The 17,144-nt window shown below is 37.7% G+C and overlaps 2 protein-coding genes across 9 annotated transcripts in view; one reads left to right on the plus strand and one right to left on the minus strand.

The window, feature by feature from the left end:
- Positions 1–17,144, plus strand: part of PYURF (PIGY upstream open reading frame) — a 90,993-nt gene that overhangs the window by 25,465 nt on the left and 48,384 nt on the right. The gene's annotated exons all lie outside the window — the stretch shown is intronic.
- Positions 1–17,144, minus strand: part of HERC5 (HECT and RLD domain containing E3 ubiquitin protein ligase 5) — a 46,513-nt gene that overhangs the window by 19,057 nt on the left and 10,312 nt on the right. For 3 of the 5 annotated variants that reach the window (XM_006043254.4, XM_006043253.4, XM_025290427.3), the window contains exons 8-16: positions 17,054–17,130; positions 15,110–15,213; positions 13,521–13,580; positions 11,888–11,981; positions 8,733–8,922; positions 7,283–7,437; positions 3,603–3,716; positions 2,577–2,687; positions 101–271 (exon numbers count right to left, since the gene is read on the minus strand). In XM_006043254.4, the coding sequence (XP_006043316.3) occupies positions 101–271; positions 2,577–2,687; positions 3,603–3,716; positions 7,283–7,437; positions 8,733–8,922; positions 11,888–11,981; positions 13,521–13,580; positions 15,110–15,213; positions 17,054–17,130 (1,076 nt within the window). The remainder of the gene's footprint in view (positions 1–100; positions 272–2,576; positions 2,688–3,602; positions 3,717–7,282; positions 7,438–8,732; positions 8,923–11,887; positions 11,982–13,520; positions 13,581–15,109; positions 15,214–17,053; positions 17,131–17,144) is intronic. The other 2 variants (XM_025290425.3, XM_025290426.3) reach the window with 2 other exon arrangements.

Consider the following 17,144-nt stretch of genomic DNA (forward strand, 5'->3'; position numbering starts at 1 on the left):
TAAAAGGGATGTAATTCCCTCTCTGTAAGGCCCATTGTTACGTTCTTTTACGTTTTCCTTCTCTCAGCAGCAAAAATATTAAGTAAGAATTATACTTTACCATTAACTCCCTCCTCAGATCTTCATTTTCAAATTGATTTAGCTGATTAAAAACATCCTCAATCAAGTGACTCCTTCTGACTATCAGATTAAAGGTGGGCAGTGAAGATAATGCAGACTGTTCTTGGTCCACAATGCCAGCCAACCTCATACAAGCTCGAAATTTCTTCTCCTGGGAAAATAAAAATGTTTCATTTCATTTCACCATTGACTCTAAGTAGAAATTTTCAAAGTGGAATAAACCAACTCAGTTTCTTATAAGCACATGTCACAAACACTTAGGATAAGAGCTCTATATACTCCACTGACTATATACACCACATGACTATACAGTCCATGGAATTCTCCAGGCCCGAATACTGGAGTGGGTAGCCTTTCCCTTCTCCAGGGGATCTTCCCAACTCAGGGATCGAACCCAGGTCTCCCACATTGCAGGTAGATTCTTTACCAGCTGAACCACAAGGGAAGCCCAAGAATACTGGAGTTGGTAGCCTATCCCTTCTCCAGGGGATCTTCCTGACCCAGGAACTGAACGAGGTCTCCTGCATTGCAGGTAGATTCTTTACCAACTGAGCTATCAGGGAAGCCTGTACACCACTGAAGACAGGCTATATATTCAGCATTTACCCACTGAGAACAAAAGGTACATGAGCCGTAGGGAATGAAAAGCTTGTGGGGTCAACTTGGGTAAGCAGGAACGTGACCAACTGTAGGCTCCTCTGGACCACTGTACCATGTAAACCAGTGGTCCTTAACCTTTCTGGCACCATGAACCAGTTTCACGGAAGACAATTTTTCCACAGACCGGGGGTGGGGGTGATGGCTCAGGCAGTAATGTGAGTGATGGGAAATGCTAGATAAAGCTTCCCTTGCTTGCCGGCTGCTCACCTGCTGCGCTGTGCAGCCAGGTTCCTAACAGACCACAGGCCAGTATTGGTCCACAGCCCGGGGGTTGGGGACCCCTGCTGTAAACACAAATATGAACACTTCAGTGACCAAGCTAAAGACCATCAGTCTTTAGCCTGACTAAGGAGCCTGAAGCAGTAGGCTGAAACCTAATACTCTCATCGGGATGAAAAGTTCAGACGTTTAGAAGAGAAGCCAGCTGGAGGATGAGAGACCTCTCTAAAGATATCCTTTTTTAGGGGGAAAATTCAGACTGATTTTAGGGGACAGATAATCTAGGAAGTTAACATGAGAGAGACATACAGACTCACAGACTGATATACAGACTGTCCATTTGGAACCAAATGACAATTTGGGATAATGTCTATGTCTCTTTGCAAAAGAGAGAGGAAGCAAATGCCAGTTCCATAAAATAATTACTGGAAACTTGTTTAAAATCAAGAGAGAAGAGTTAGAGTTGAAGCAAAATAAAGTTCTTATATCTTTTTTCCTTCCAATATCCTTTTTAAAATATTTCATCAATGATCTTACTTGGAACTCTTACATCAGTTTCCTATTTTGTTTTATTATGGTAACTGTATTATGTAAAAGTTATCTAGTTTTATGACATATATATTATTCATGCAAATACATATGCAGGCACATATACATATACAGATGCATATACAAGGGTAAAAGCTGCAGTTTTGGGCACTTTATGCAAGGCATTGTTCTAAATGCTTTACCTATATTAACACATTTAGCCCTTATAAAAAATGCAATGAAGTATGTTTTCTGAGGCTTTCTCAACTGTTCAATTTTAAGTTCAAAACCACTTTGCTGGATATGCTGACAAACAGAGCCAAGTCAGTTGATGACAGTTAAGTACATGTGAACAGGAAACACTTTTTATAAACCCATACTATGGCACAATCACAGAGTACTAGCCGTTTATTTGTTGTGTCCAACTGGGGCTCAGTGGTAAAGAACCTGCCTGCCAATGCAGGAGACATCGGAGATGCAGGTTCAATCCCTGGGTTGGGAAGATCCCCTGGAGTAGGAAATGGCGACCCACTCCAGTATTCTTGCCTGGAGAACCCCATGGACAGAGGAGCCTGGCAGATTACAATCCATAGGGTCGCAAAGAGTCGGACGTGACTGAAGTGGCAGCACACACGGTCATTTATTTGAGTCTGAATTTCAAGACTCCTCCATCACTTCTATTCCCACTACTATGTCTTCCCATTAGATTGGACCTGCCTACATATGTTGCTAATCCGAATCAAGTCCACATCTGCTATGCCTCTCTGAGCACCATTCAGAAGGCTACTAGTGCTATTCTCAAGATAAAAGCCCTATAACTAGGCCCAAGCTCTATCCTTTACTACTGAGGCCCTAATATGCCTCAAGGCCAACGCAACCTAAATTATGATGGTCTCTCTTGCCTTCTTTATTACAGTATAAGCTCCATGAATGCTATGACCACCACTGATTTCACTACTGAGTGGTTCCCTAATCACCCAGCTATTGTGCACTGAAAAAGATACTCATCTTTGATTTGCTAACAAAGACAAAGAAAGAAGCATGCATACCTGTATTTTTAAAAGTGAGTCTGCATACAGTAGTTTTATTTTCGACAGAATATTAAAGATAAATGGAAAATGACTGAATATGACAGGATACTCGACGTCTACTAAAACGTCCTAAAAATGGAAATGACAACAATTTTGATAAATTAAAGGACAGAGAAATCTTACACCCTACTTCTTAGCCTTAAACCCCTGATGGTTTCAGGTCTCAGTACTTACAGTCAAAGGAATCCAAAATGTTGGCCAGTGGTGCTAGGATATATAAAATTCTAAGAAAATGTTTTATGTATCAATGAAAGGTACATAAACCTAGTATTTTCGGTGCTCATTTAATTTCACCATTAATTATGAACTCCAGACACTTTCCCAAAAGTCTGTTCTGCTCCTACTTTGACTTATGAAATGTGAATTAGTTCACATGTATTCAGTAAATAGGGGAGTGATAAAATACAGAAAACTGGTTAGCTCAGACCTGAATTTTGCCAGGCAAAGGACGATGTGCTAGTAGAATGAGAATCTTCAGAGAAAAGGAGAAAAAATAGATTAGCTGCGGAACTGGTAGCCAGAGCTCTTTAGCTTTATTTTAGTAAAAAAAGGCCTACTAACACCCAGGGAACCCTCACCAAAGTTACAACCTTGTACTGTTGGCCCCTGGTGAGTCACCTGCCTCCTATGCCCACCTTAAGAGAAGAGCTCCACTCCCATCGGTTATCTCAGTACCACTGTTCCCCTATTAGCCTGTGGATAGAGTTCTATCCTTAGGTTTTTGTGCATTTTTTATCTTCTCATGGCACTCTCCATGTGATCCGAGCTATCTCCCCAGCTAGCAGGCACTTTTCTGTCATAGTTCTGGCTACAAAACTGCATAGGTTTTGAGGGGCCTGCCTTGTTTTTCCCATAAGCCCTGCTATTTCTATTGGGCGATTTTGCAGAGTGTAAGAATTTTTGGAAATTTGTACAAAGTTATAGCACAAGTGCCTATATTAACTTACCAATGATCAATACCCTCTTTAAATATGCCATACTTACTGAGTCCGCTTTCCAGGAGGACCTTCTATATGCATCTACATAAAAATCAAGCCACTGTGCGAGTTCATTTATTTCAAAGATATTTTCAGGCACTTGACATTTAGTCTGGTTTACCTTAAATAAAATATGACATGTGAGAAAGTTTTATATATAAACACAATTTTGCTTAATAGCTATAAATTAGATTATCAGAATAAATAGCAAGTTAAAGATACTTTAATGACCAGAATTTAGTTCTATCCAATTATCCCATCGCCAAAGCCCCAAACTTTCAGGAGCATAAAGAATACCTATGACCTAATCGTAGGAATTGATGGTATGATGACAAACTTCTACTTACTTTTAATCCCTGGTCTGGAAATTAGACACCACATGCTGCAACTAAGATCTGATGCCACCAAATAAATAAATATTTAAAAATAAGCAAATGAATGAAATTTATATGGAAGAGCCAAATGCCAAAAATAGCCAAGATTCACTTTAAGAACAAGGTAGGAGTATTTCTCTTAGAAAAATGTAAACAATACAGAGCCACATAAAATGACTAACAGTGCAGAAGAGAGCCTGGAAATGAATCTCAGACACAGAAACTTGTTTTATCACAGTTCACATCACCTATCAGTGTAGAAAGGATGGGATTTCAGTTAAGTGGTGCTAGGTAATTGTTTGCATATGGAAAATAATGAAAATAAATTTTCAATTGGTTTAAACAGCTAACTGTGAAAGGCAAAGCTAACCACAATACTCCCTTTAGACCTGGACAAGACTGACCTCTGCCCTGGGTCTCTGATTTAAAGGTCTTTGCTCTGGCCCTTCTCCAGCCAATCCCCTTCCCACAAAGGGTATGCTGGGTCAAGGGCTGTGTCTATGCAGCCCACATATTCCCATCTACACTGAGCTCAAGAACCCAAGATCTTCAAGTCCCTGCTCAAATGGCTCCAAGAGCCCCAGGACCTGCACAGGCCTCTCCCTCCACTTGCTCTCTCAGGAGTGGAAGTCACAGGTGAGCACACCCCAAAGCTCCAGCGTACCAGGGCTGCTGCAGAAGGTGGGGACAGAACAGAGACAGGAGGTGAGAGGTGCACACATGGCCATGGGACACCCCTGGTGTGGGATAAAGCCAAGGCAGGAAAAGCAGGGCAGAGGCCCTGGGATGGGCCAGGGGGAGGGTCCATCGGCACCTCTGCTTTCACTGCAGAACTCTGCAAGGAGCTGATTTTTCTAAGTTCAAATCTGGCCTCCTCTGACACTGTGCTTAGTCCCTTCAGTCGCATCTGACTCTTTGCAACCCCATGGACTGCAGCCCACCAGGCTGCTCTGTCCATGGGGATTCTCAGGAAAAGAATACTGGAGTGGGTTGCACGCCCTCCTCCAGGGGATCTTTCCAACCCAGGGATCGAAACCAGGTCTCCCACATTGCAGGCAGATTCTTTACCATCTGAGTCTCCAGGGAAGCCCTCCCCTGTCATCAGGAAGATTTATTTGTCAAGATGGGAGGACAGACTATACTTTATTTCATTCAACAGGTTGTTAGCTAGCTTTCTAACCTTTTATACATTAGACATATGGTACAGGAGCCTCTGTTTGTATTCTCCTGCTGGTCCCAGGTATCATCTCTGTTAGAAGACTATCTGGAGCAGCTCTCAGGGCTAAATTAGGCCCTCTGCTTACTTTATAAATCTCACAAATGCCTAAAATAATTACCATCTGGTCCCTTCCAAAAAGAAGCCCTGCTGATCCCTGATTAAGGTGAATAGTTTAAAACTCTGAAGTGAAAGAAAAGTTTAAAACAAAACAGATGGAGTAAAGATTATACAGGAATGGATTGACAGCATCATCTACATTAAAATTAAGAATGTGGGTTCATCAAAAACCACCAACACAAGCTGCAAACTGGGACTTGATATTTGCAACACGTATAACAAAGGACTAGTGTCCAAAATAAAAAGTGCTCCTATAATCAGTAGGAAAAAGTTGAATGTATTTAAATTGAGCAAAAGGACAAGCATTTTACAGTAAAGGAAACAAGTACTACAATTATAAAGATGAAAATATGCTCTAATGCATTAGAACCAGGGACAAACAATTAAAATCATAATTCGCCATCATTTCAATGTGGTACTAAATATATTTTCCAAATTTTAAAGTCAGACATGGGGGCAACAGAATTCTCATCATCTCCTGGAGACGATTTAAACTGGTCCAACCACTTTGGAAAACTGTTACTACCAATAAAGAACAACATAATTCAATTCTATCAATTCCAGAATTAGGGATGGCAACTAAAAACTAACATTTGATACACAATACATATCTTTTACTATACATATCTCTTAGTGATGAACACTAAGAGGTATGTACAAAAATGTTGACGTACTTTGTTTACTCACAGAGAAACCCTCTCCCCTCCTCAGCAAATAGAATTGCAAACAGTACATACTACATATCAATCAATACTGGAATGGGAGGGGAATATGTATACCTATGGTTGATTCAAGTTGATGTCTGGCACAAACCAACATAATTTTGTAAAGCAATTATCCTTCAATTAAAAAATAAATAAATTTAAAATTAAAAAAACCAAAGCAACAAAAAATATGTTCTATCTTTAGAATATAAAATCCAACATGTCTTAGTTACATTAGAGTCTGACAGTTTTGGGATTTTTTGACACGGAATTTTGTTTTATAATTATTTACTATACTCTCTACAATGTTTTTGGAGAAGGCAGTGTCACACCACTCCAGTACTCTTGCCTGGAAAATCCCATGGATGGAGGAGCCTGGTGGGCTGCAATCCATGGGGTCGCTAAGAGTTGGACACGACTGAGCGACTTAGCAGCAGCAGCAGCTACAATATTTTTTCTGTTTGTATGTTTTGCTTGACAAATGCGAAGAAACACTCTTTTTTCTATTTGTTACACTAAAAGTTGAAAAGTATTTTAAAGTTTTCCTAGTAATTAAAATTTTAAATGGCTGTATTCTTTGTGTACTTTTAGCTTTATGGTTTGAACCTGTTGCTGTTTTTTTGAAGCTGCTGCTGTTGTTTTGAAGCTGATTGGTTTCACAAAAGATAAATATTCATGGTAGTTCACAATTTAGCAATAAAAATAAAGTACATATAATTTTTGTCTGGATTAAAAAAAAATACCGGAATGGGTACTTATGGTAGAGACATACTATAAACTCAGAAGTGAAAATGAGTTGAAATACAGACAGATGTATTAATCTGGATGAATCTATAAAATGAAACACTATGTAAGCAGCGTAGTCTATTCATATTAAATTTTGAAAACAGCAAAATTAAACAGCATAGTGTCTAAAATTACATATAGCTATAAAACAATAAAGAAGTGTTAAGGGAACAAGTAACTGAAAATCCAGGATCCTGGTGGCCTTCAGGAGATGAGAAAGTACAGTCTGTGAGAGACACACAGGTATTCCTGAAGTTTTCTTTTTTAACATGGGTGGTAGTTACACTGATGTCTGTTTTACCACTTGTCTTTAAACTGTACATAGATACTATACACACTCTATATGCATGACTTCACAAAAAAACATTTTAAAAAAGCAATATCAACTTCATGCTTTGTAAGAGTCTGCTTAAGATTCAAGCCAGGTGAAATCAAAGAAATTCTTATTGCAAAATAAAGATGTATGGGTTTCTAAATCAGCACTTACCCTATAGAGCTTTTTCAACACTTCTAGGAGAGCTTTAATGTGACCGTTATTCTCAGAACTTTCAGTCCAATAATGCAGTTGAGCAATGACAGCTGTTTTAAACATCTGGACCAGACTGATGAAAACAGATTCTTTCAGAGATGCCCAATATTCCTCTGAGGGATACAAAGGTAGATAACTGTTAGCATGTAATGTTTCTTGGATTCTTAAAGGTAAAAAGTAGTCAATATTTTCTAAAGTAGTCAAAAAATTATTTTCTAAAAGTAGTCAATATTTTCTAAAACAGAGTATTTTCATATATATCATAGGTATCAATATAAAAACACATTTGTAATATACTTTTCAGTAAATATAATTGCAATTGAAAGTTTAGATGTCCTCAAAGAAATGAGTTGAAATGAAAGTTTAGTGTCCTAAAAAAAAAAAAGAATGCCTTAACAGTAACAGAACCACAAAGCTGATCTAATTAATTTGTGAAGGGGGAAAAAAGCTAGACAAAATTAATTAGTCACATTTTTTGCCCCAGTAAAATAGCATACCGTATGAAAAACCAGATAAAAAACTATTTGTGATGATGACTCTTTTTTCACTCTGAGCATGAGTTTTTAACTCTTAAAAACCACCTTTCAGCATTGTGAAAAATAAAACTGCTTTAAACAACTGCTTGTTCACTTACAATGTGACTTAAGAAAACATAAGAAAGGGCTTCCCTGAGCTGATATGCTAATTGTGTCGAAGACCGCAACAAAGTTTAATCAAGGCCTAGACCTAACTTCCAGTGTACTAGAAACACAGGGAAAAGAATAAACAATCAGACAAAACTAGATGTAAAACACTGTACAGAAAAACTGACCCAGGCTCTTCTTAAAAAAAAAAATTCTGCGAAATACTTTTTAAGACAAGTGCAAAAATCTAAACATGGCCTAGATATTATATAATACGGTGGAATCATGTCTAATCTTATTAGGTGTGATAACAAAGTCATTGTAATACAGGATTCCATATCCTTACGAGATATGCATGCAAATATTATGGGTAAATGTCTCCAATTTACTTTCATATAGTTCAGCAAAAATGAAACTTAATCTGTACATCAAAAGGGAGATGCTTACACAACAAAACTGCTACTGACTCTCAGAGAGTATCTGAGATTTACTGTACTAGTCTTTCATTGTCTGGGAATGAAGTTTTTCTTAATGAAAAGTAGGGAGCAAAGGACCTCATGACCAAGTCACACATGTATCATTACAAGATCACTAAAAAGTGACTAGAACAATCCATTTTGGATGACCACAGTAATGATTATAGCATGTTTATATGCTAAGAATATAAACTAAAAAACAATAATATGTTTACAGTTATCTACCTAAGATCTGCTGTAACTTTGCTAGGCATGTGTTTCCATTGAGAAGATTGTCATGTATTTTCAAGTGTAAAACATCCATCTTACCCAGAACCCCTGACATCTGGTCATTCATTTTACAAATAGCTTCTGCAAATGGAACCACCAGGCTCTCCCAGTTGTTACTATCATGCATCACAGGACATTCTGGCAGAAGGAAGAAAACTTCTAAAGCTTCTTGGTGTGGAGAATTAAATGGAAGATTTTTCAGCAGATTATCCCTGAGACATGAGGTTATCTGTGGTCAAAAAGGATCCGGGAAAAGACAAGTCAAACACAGCAGGAACTGGGTGCAGTTACTGTAATAAAATAAAGTGTGGAACCTGGAGTTTCATTCCACCATGAAACTGGAATGATCACTTGTCTTTCTAAAACCCATGTTTACAATTCATCTCATCTACCCTCCCAAGTACCTAGGAGTACGTATTTGACAAGTATTTTCCCCATCCAGTTGTTGGCGTTTATGAAGGAGATCAAGAAGAAATCACATGTGCAAGACTGTACTAAATGCACAATGGACTCAGAATTAAAAGGCAGCCCCCTAATAAGTTCCATAGTCTTCCCTCCAGCTCCACTATCACACCTCATTTATTAAAGAGGAAGAATATGCCAGAATCTCCCAAAGTAAAACAAAAAAAAAGGAACTACAATGAAATCAACATGGTTTCCTGTTATCTTCTTACAGAATCATCTGTCTCATCAAACTCTCTCCACCAAACTCTAGTTTCTCTCTCTCCCAATATTCTTTCAATATCCCCAATTCAGAATGCAAGCTGAAGAAAAATCTGAAGAAATTTGAAGAAAAAAGTTGAAGAAAAATTCAAATGGAATTGTGAATTTTTATGTGTTATGTGGGCTGAGGTAACAGTAGTAATTTGCCTAAAAGCCCACTAAGAAGATAAGCTAGTGTTTCCAGGGTTCTTATTATTTGCCAGATATTGTACTAATTCACATATATAAGGTCATCTATTCTTGTCATTTCTCTGTATAATAGATATTATTATCCCTGATTTATAAATGAGAACTCTGCATGTCAGAGACATTAACTTGCTCAGGGTCACAGAGCTAAGTAAGAATCTCTCCTGGTTCTTTCTGACTCCAAAGCTCAATCACTGAATTAGGAGATACTAGCAAATGTTATCTCTAAATGTACAAATTCTTATAACCATCTATTGTAAACATTATATTGGGCTCCCTCTACTAGGTTCAATCTTCAGAGTCACGCACACCTGATTACTACACTGTAACCCATTTCCATGCCTCCCGAAATCTTCCTCTGTGCTCTTCATCATCCACACCCCCAAGCCTCCCAGCTCTTTAGAACCCCTGCAAAATTCTGGAACCAGTTACAGTTTCACATCTTAGGCCTTGGTGCACACCCTCCTGATTGCCTGGTATGTCTTTCCCCTGTAGGAACCTGGTACAGTCCCCTTCCACCCTGGGCACCTTGTTTTGAGCACTCTAAATAGAACCAACCATTTACAGCCCAGAGTAATGAATGAATTCATTCACCCAAAAATGTTTATTATACACTCACTATGTTCTGAGTTAGGCATTTGGGAAGACTAAGCGTAGTTGCTCAGTCGTGTCTGACTCTTTGAGACCCCGTGGACTGTAGCCCACCAGGCTCCTCTGTCCATGGGATTCTCCAGGCAAGAATACTAGAGGGGGTTGCCATTTCCTTATCCAGGGGATCTTCCCGATCCAGGGATCAAACCTGGGTCTTCCGCATCACAGGCAGATGCTTTACCCTCTGAGCCACCAGGGAACCCAGTGGAGTGTAAAACACATCCAGTCTTCACACTGACATCTGCACAAAGGTATCTGTCTCCCTTCATGAACTAAGAGCCTCTAAGAATGGGGAGCATGTCTCTCTCATCTGCATCAGGAATCCCACCACAATGCCCTACTCATGGCAGTATTCAACTGTTTGCTGAATAAATGAAGGAAGGCCAAGTCTGTGAGTTCATATCACAGAAATCTCAAAATAGAAAGAAACATTATAGGTCTTTTGATGCAACTATCTCGTCTGAAACAATGGGAGACTGCTCCACGATTATGTTGCTTGCACTGTATGTGATACTGTTCTGTCGCAACCAAGGTATATTAACCTTAGTGGTGAACTAGTCCAACCTCTTCATGAATGCAGAAATGGTTTTCTATTTTGGGTGATCTTTCCAAGTGCTGCAGAGTCCTGGATAAAGGTGCTTAATTAGGGATCCATTTTACTTCAGACTCCTAATTGGGCTATAGTTCTGCCAAAGTTAACATAATTAAATTTTCCATCTTCCCTTGAGAGAAAAGAGTGTATGTGAGAGAGAACTTGCAGCTAAGATACAGAATGTGGATTGTGACAGAGCCAGAGAGCAGGTGAGGGAGCTGACAGCATGGAGAGAATGAGTGGATATGGAGGGAAAGAGAATGAGAGCCACAGAAGCAGAAGGAAAGGCCAAATTGGGGAGGGACGGAAAAGCAAAGAGAGGAGAAATGAAAGTGGGGGAGAGAAAAGAACCAGAGACTTAGGAAGAAACAGATTGAGCGAAGAACAGATAATACTACCCCTAGATCAATCAGTACAGTAGAACAGGGAAATAAATTAATAAAAGCTATATATTAGGAAAGGCTATATTAAAAAAGGAAGTATATTTGAAGCATCTCTAAGTGCGAAGCCTAAGGATAGTAATAACAGTGCTGAAACAAAGAAGCAACAATCCTAGAAAGAATAAGAACATTCTAGAATCTACAGAAAAGGAAAAGCAATGCAACGAAACACAGAAGAAGAACCCACACAGCCCTTTCTGAGGGGGACAGTCACATTAGAAAAGGTGTTCTCATTTCTATACTTAAGTGTAAAATAATTGCAAATAATATGCTGCTCTTATTCTGATGTAACCGTCTCAGCAAATATTTTAATAATCTTCCTAAAGTCAGAGTTGAAAACATTCCCTCTAGGGGAGTCTGTGCATATACGTGTAAACATGTGTGCATACAGATAAACTGTTTTGACTATCTGTAACCTATGTTCCTACTATTTCACCCTATGTGGGGAACTCCTGAATACTATTGGAGTTTAACTTAATTTATATAAGCCACAGGGCTTCAGAGAATATATGAAAACAAGATATTTCTTCTGAAATTCTGAGTTCTTATAAAAATGTTTCAGTGTATTTTCTTTTTCCAAGTAACAATCTGAAGAATACCACCGTGTTAGTAATCCAGTCCTTTTGGGTTAATTCCTTAAAGGTGTTGCTTGCTGTATTCAAGTCCAAATGAATAGATATCATTTCTCCATCTATTCTGTGAAGGAAGATAAATGAAAGATAGATAAGTAAGTAAATGAAAAAAGAGGCTTCAAGATTAAGTATTTTATTATTTATCCAGATGAAAAGTTTATTCTAAAGCTTGCTTCATTTTAATAAAATTATTTTTTCTCACCTTTACAATAACATATGATTGTTTCTAAAATGCCAAAAAATATCAAGTCTGCATTAACAATATATATGCTATCAGACTTTACATCAGATACTGTCTTACCTTAAATGAGTAATCAATAAATATTTATTTTCCAGTAAATAAAAACAAACAAAAAAAAACAGCCAAAGATAAAAGGTAAAAGTTTTTCTTGTTTCCCAGTTTCATGAACCAGAAGCAGGAACCAAAAAAGGGGTCTCCAAGCAGTAAATTTGTAGTAATCCAATAGAAAATTACTAATGAAATGACTATCTTAACCCAAGAATTATACTGGATTGAATATATTACTAAAACAGACACATTCTTTGTGAAATAATATATTTAGTGTCTGAAAAGAGACAAATTCTTTTAAATAAATATTATACCAATATTTAGGAAAAGAAGTACAAAGTCATTCTTTCATATACTTAAAAATTCAAAGAAACCTAAGTATCCAGAAATAAAGAAACAAATAAATTAAGGTATGTCCTTCCCATGGAATACCTTGCAACCATTAAAATGATGTTATGGAGACATACTATTATAAAAATTGAATAAAATAGAAAGTGGACAAAACATTAAGTATAAAGAAATATATAAAACAATACCATTTTTTGTAAAAGAACACATTTGCATAGAAAAAGATATTTATACAAACTCTAGCTATTATGTGTAAGTGCTGAATTTTGGCTGATTTTCATTTTTGTTGTTCTTTCATGTCATTTTTTTTTTTACATTTTCTACAGCAAACATGTATGTGCTTTTGTAGGGGAAAAGGTAATTTTTTTAAATGAGATATTATTTTACCCTGAAACCATTTTATCATTTTTTAATAATTTTAATGAAAAATTTTTATAAACATTTTAAATAAAATTTTAATAAAATATAATTTTATAATTTTTCTTTATAATTTCTTTCACAATTTTTTAAATGAGACATAATTGACACATAACGTTATACTAGTTTCAGGTGTGTACAACATAGTGCATTGATATATGTGGAGCATGTACTGTGAAACAATCACTACACAGTTACAAATTTTTTCCTTGTGATGAGAATTTTTAAGATCTATTCTCTTAAGGAAGGAAGGAAGGAAAGTCACTTAGTCGTGTCCGACTCTTTGCAACCCCATGGACTATACAGTCCATGGAATTCTCAAGGCCAGAATACTGGAATGGGTAGCCTGTCCCATCTCCAGCGGATCTTCCCAACCCAGGGATCGAACCCAGGTCTCCCACATTGCAGGAGGATTCTTTACCAGCTGAGCCACAATTCTCTTAGCCAACTTTCAAATATACAATACAGTATTATTAATACTAATCATAGTAACCATGCTATCATTACAGAATACTTTTAACAAAATTTTAAATTTATAATATATATTACCTTTCCCTTAAAAAACTTCCAGTCAGACATGCAGGAGATGAAAATATCTCTCTTATTTCCCTATATTAGGAATAAGATCGTGGTTAAAACAAATCAGAATATGTCTCCTTATAGCAAGAGGCATAATAATTGTCCTTCAAACTCCTCCTGCTATCTCTGAGTTATTTGAATACTGCCATGTGCATCTGAAAGTCTATTTCATTTGTGAAATCTCAAAATTTCAGAGGCAAACAAAGAAATAAAAAGATACGTATTCAGAGAAGCAACAGGGGAAGAGAAGAAGGCTTGACCAAGGGTCAGTATTTTAAGACAAATAAAACACTCCCAACATACCCAGTTTCCAAGCCCTATTTATTTCTATTCTACTGAAGTGGAAACAAAATAGAGGGTGGGGGAGTATGCTCAGTTCCATCTTAGAAGTAACTGCACAAACAGTTCTTGACCATTTGTGCTCTGCAAGTCAAGATGCAGCTATTTGGTGTAACTACTTTCCAGAATTATAAAGCAATACCTAAAGTGTCTCTAAAAGGAAATGCTTGTAAAAATGAGTACAATCTTTAACGATGGTAGGAGTTCTATTATTTACAACAAGGTTGCCTAAGATGTTCAGCTGTGAGTAAGAGTTCAACACACAAGAGACCCAAAGTCAAGCAGGGTTGGGAAACTATACACTATATTTCCTGCTCAGAGTCACAATTACACAAACATATCAAAGGCCCAGAGAAGTCCTGCAATAAAGAGAGCTGCCCTCATGGAGCTTAAGTGCTAGTTGTGATGGTTAACTGTATGTATCAACTTGGCCAGAGAATTGATCAAACACCAATCTAGATGTTGCTGTGAAGGTATTTTTTTAGACAGCATTAACATTCAAATCAGCAGAGTTTGAATAAAGCAGATTACCCTCTATAACGGGGATGTGCCTTATCCAATCAGCTGTAAAGGTCTTAAGAGGAAGTGTTAAGGAAGAGGAAATTCTGCCTTCAGACAGCCTTGGGACTCAAGCTTAATATAATTCTTCCCTAGGTCTCCAACCTGCAGTCTTGCCTCACAGATTTTGCACTTGCCACCCCCTACAACTGAGTGTGTGTGTGCTCAGTCACTCAGTCGTGTCTAACTCATTATGACCTCCAGGGCTATAGCCTGCCAGGCTCCTTGGTCCATACAATTTCCCAGGCAAGAATACTGGAATTTTTACTCCTTAAAAATCTCTCTCTACACACACACACCCTCTTACTGATTCTGTTTCTCTGAAGATCACCAAGTAGTAGACCACTGGGTGATGATTTAGTCACTAAGTTGTTTCCAACTCTTGTGACCCCATGGACTGTAGCCCACCAGGCTCCACTGTCCATGGGATTTCCCAGGCAAGAACACCGGAGTGAGTTGCCATTTCCTTTTCCAAGGGATCTTACTGACCCAGGGATCAAACTCTCATCTCCTAAATTGTATGATTCTTTACTGCTGAGCCCCTAGGAAGCCAAACAGACTACTAATGGACCACAAAATCTTACATCTTTGTACTGTGCAAAATCAACTGGGAAAACACTGATTTAAAGAGCTATATGAGCAGACAGACACTTAGGTTGCACCTTTTTGTATTTTGCCATCGTTTAGTCCCCACATCAGCAATCCATCTCTTTACAGTGCCTTCATTCAAGGTAGGAATTTTCCTCCTCAGATTCACATAGGAATTCTGTAAACAAAATAGCAGAATATAGTAATCTAGATACAAATGAAATAGGTCTTCAACTTTTAGGCACCTTCTAAGGATAGAGCATAATACTAAGTATGGATAATATAGCTCTGGAAAATCATAAAGAGTCTACCAAGGAACAATTAATCATTAGCCTGGTTGCCAGTTTCTTGACCAAGGATGTTTAGATCCAAAGTAAACTTCTCTGAATGCCCCAACACTGAACTTTATATGGATATGACCAGATTAAATTGAACATCAGCGAGTTTGGGGAGATCCTGAAAGGACTGGGTACAGAAGTAGCAAGAACTCAATTTGCCTTGGTGAAGTAGGATGTGGAGATTATGGACTGATTATTCATAAGACTATGAACCTTGGGTCTTTATTAATACTGGCTGGCAAAGTCACTTCAAAATGTTAGCGCATTAGCTTCTTAAAACCCTAACCAAAATGCCATTTGCAAGGAGCCTCCTGAAAGGTAAGTAGAATTTAGGGAAATTACACTTATTTGACACACAGTATGGGAAAAATCTGCCGATTCTTGTTGAGTAAAGATGCATGCGGTTTCAACAATAAAGGGTCAATAACGTCTAGCCATTCCCCAACATGAGCCTAGGAACCTCATGATTTTGGAATTCACCAAATCTAGATTCTGGAAATTTTTGTTTTACTTAGATACCAAGTTATAAAACTTCTAGTCTCTAGTCTCCTAAGGTAATACAAGTAACAACAAAAATAAACAAATGGGACCTAATCCAACTTACAAGCTTTTGCACAGCAAAGGTAATCATAAAAATGGAAAAGACAACCTATGGAATGGGAGAAAATATCTGCAGACAACATGACTGACATGGGCTTAACCTGCAAAGTATACAAAGAGCTCGGCAACTCAACAATGAAAAAACAACCAACCAAATGAGGAAATGGGCAGAGGACCTTAATAGAAATTTCTCTAATGAAGACATACAGATGGCCAGTAGACACATGAAGACGCTGAACATCATACATATTAGAGAAACGCCAATCAAAACTACAATGAGGTACCACTTCACACTGGTAAGAATGGTCATTATTAAACAGTCTACAAATAACAAATGCTGGAGATGATGTGGAGAAAAGGGAACCATCCTATACTGTTAGTAGGAATGTAAGTTGGTGCAGCCACTATGGAAAACAGAATGGAGGACCCTCAGAAAAGTAAAAATAGAATTACTATATGACACAGCAATCCCACTCAAAAAGCTACATGTACCCCCATGGTCACAGGAGCATTATTCACCATAGCCAAACATGGAAACCACCTAAATGTCTGCCAACAGAAGAATGGATAAAGAAGATGTGACACATTTATACAATGGAATATCACTCAGCCATAAAAAGAACAAAAATCATGCCATTTGTAGCAACATGGAAGGCAACTAGAGATTATCATACTAAGTGAAGTAAGTCAGGAAAAGTACCATATGATACCACTTATATGTAAAATCTAAAATATGGCAAAAATGAACCTACCTACAAAAGAGAAACAGATTCACAGACACAGAGAATAGACTTGTGGTTGCTAAGGAGGAGGCCAAGAGAGAAAGAGGGGTGGACTGGGAATTTGGGGTTTGTAAATGCAAACTATCACATTAACATGCATAAAAAACAAGGTCCTACTGCATAACACAGGCAACCGTATCCAGTCTCCTGGGATAAACCACCATGGAAAAGAATAGTAAAAGAATGTATATACATGTGAAACTGAAGTCATTCTGCTGTACAGCCAAGATTGGCACAATATTATAAATCAACTATACTTCAATTAAAAAAAAAAAAACTTCTAGAGATCTTTTTTTACCTCTTTTTCCATCCAAATCAAAATGCTTTGATTCCCTCCAGCAACCATTATTAACTCCTTTACTGAGGTGCTGCTTTCTGAAAGGAATTTA

The sequence above is a fragment of the Bubalus bubalis genome, chromosome 7 (assembly GCF_019923935.1).
Source record: "Bubalus bubalis isolate 160015118507 breed Murrah chromosome 7, NDDB_SH_1, whole genome shotgun sequence".
Lineage (NCBI taxonomy): Eukaryota > Metazoa > Chordata > Mammalia > Artiodactyla > Bovidae > Bubalus > Bubalus bubalis.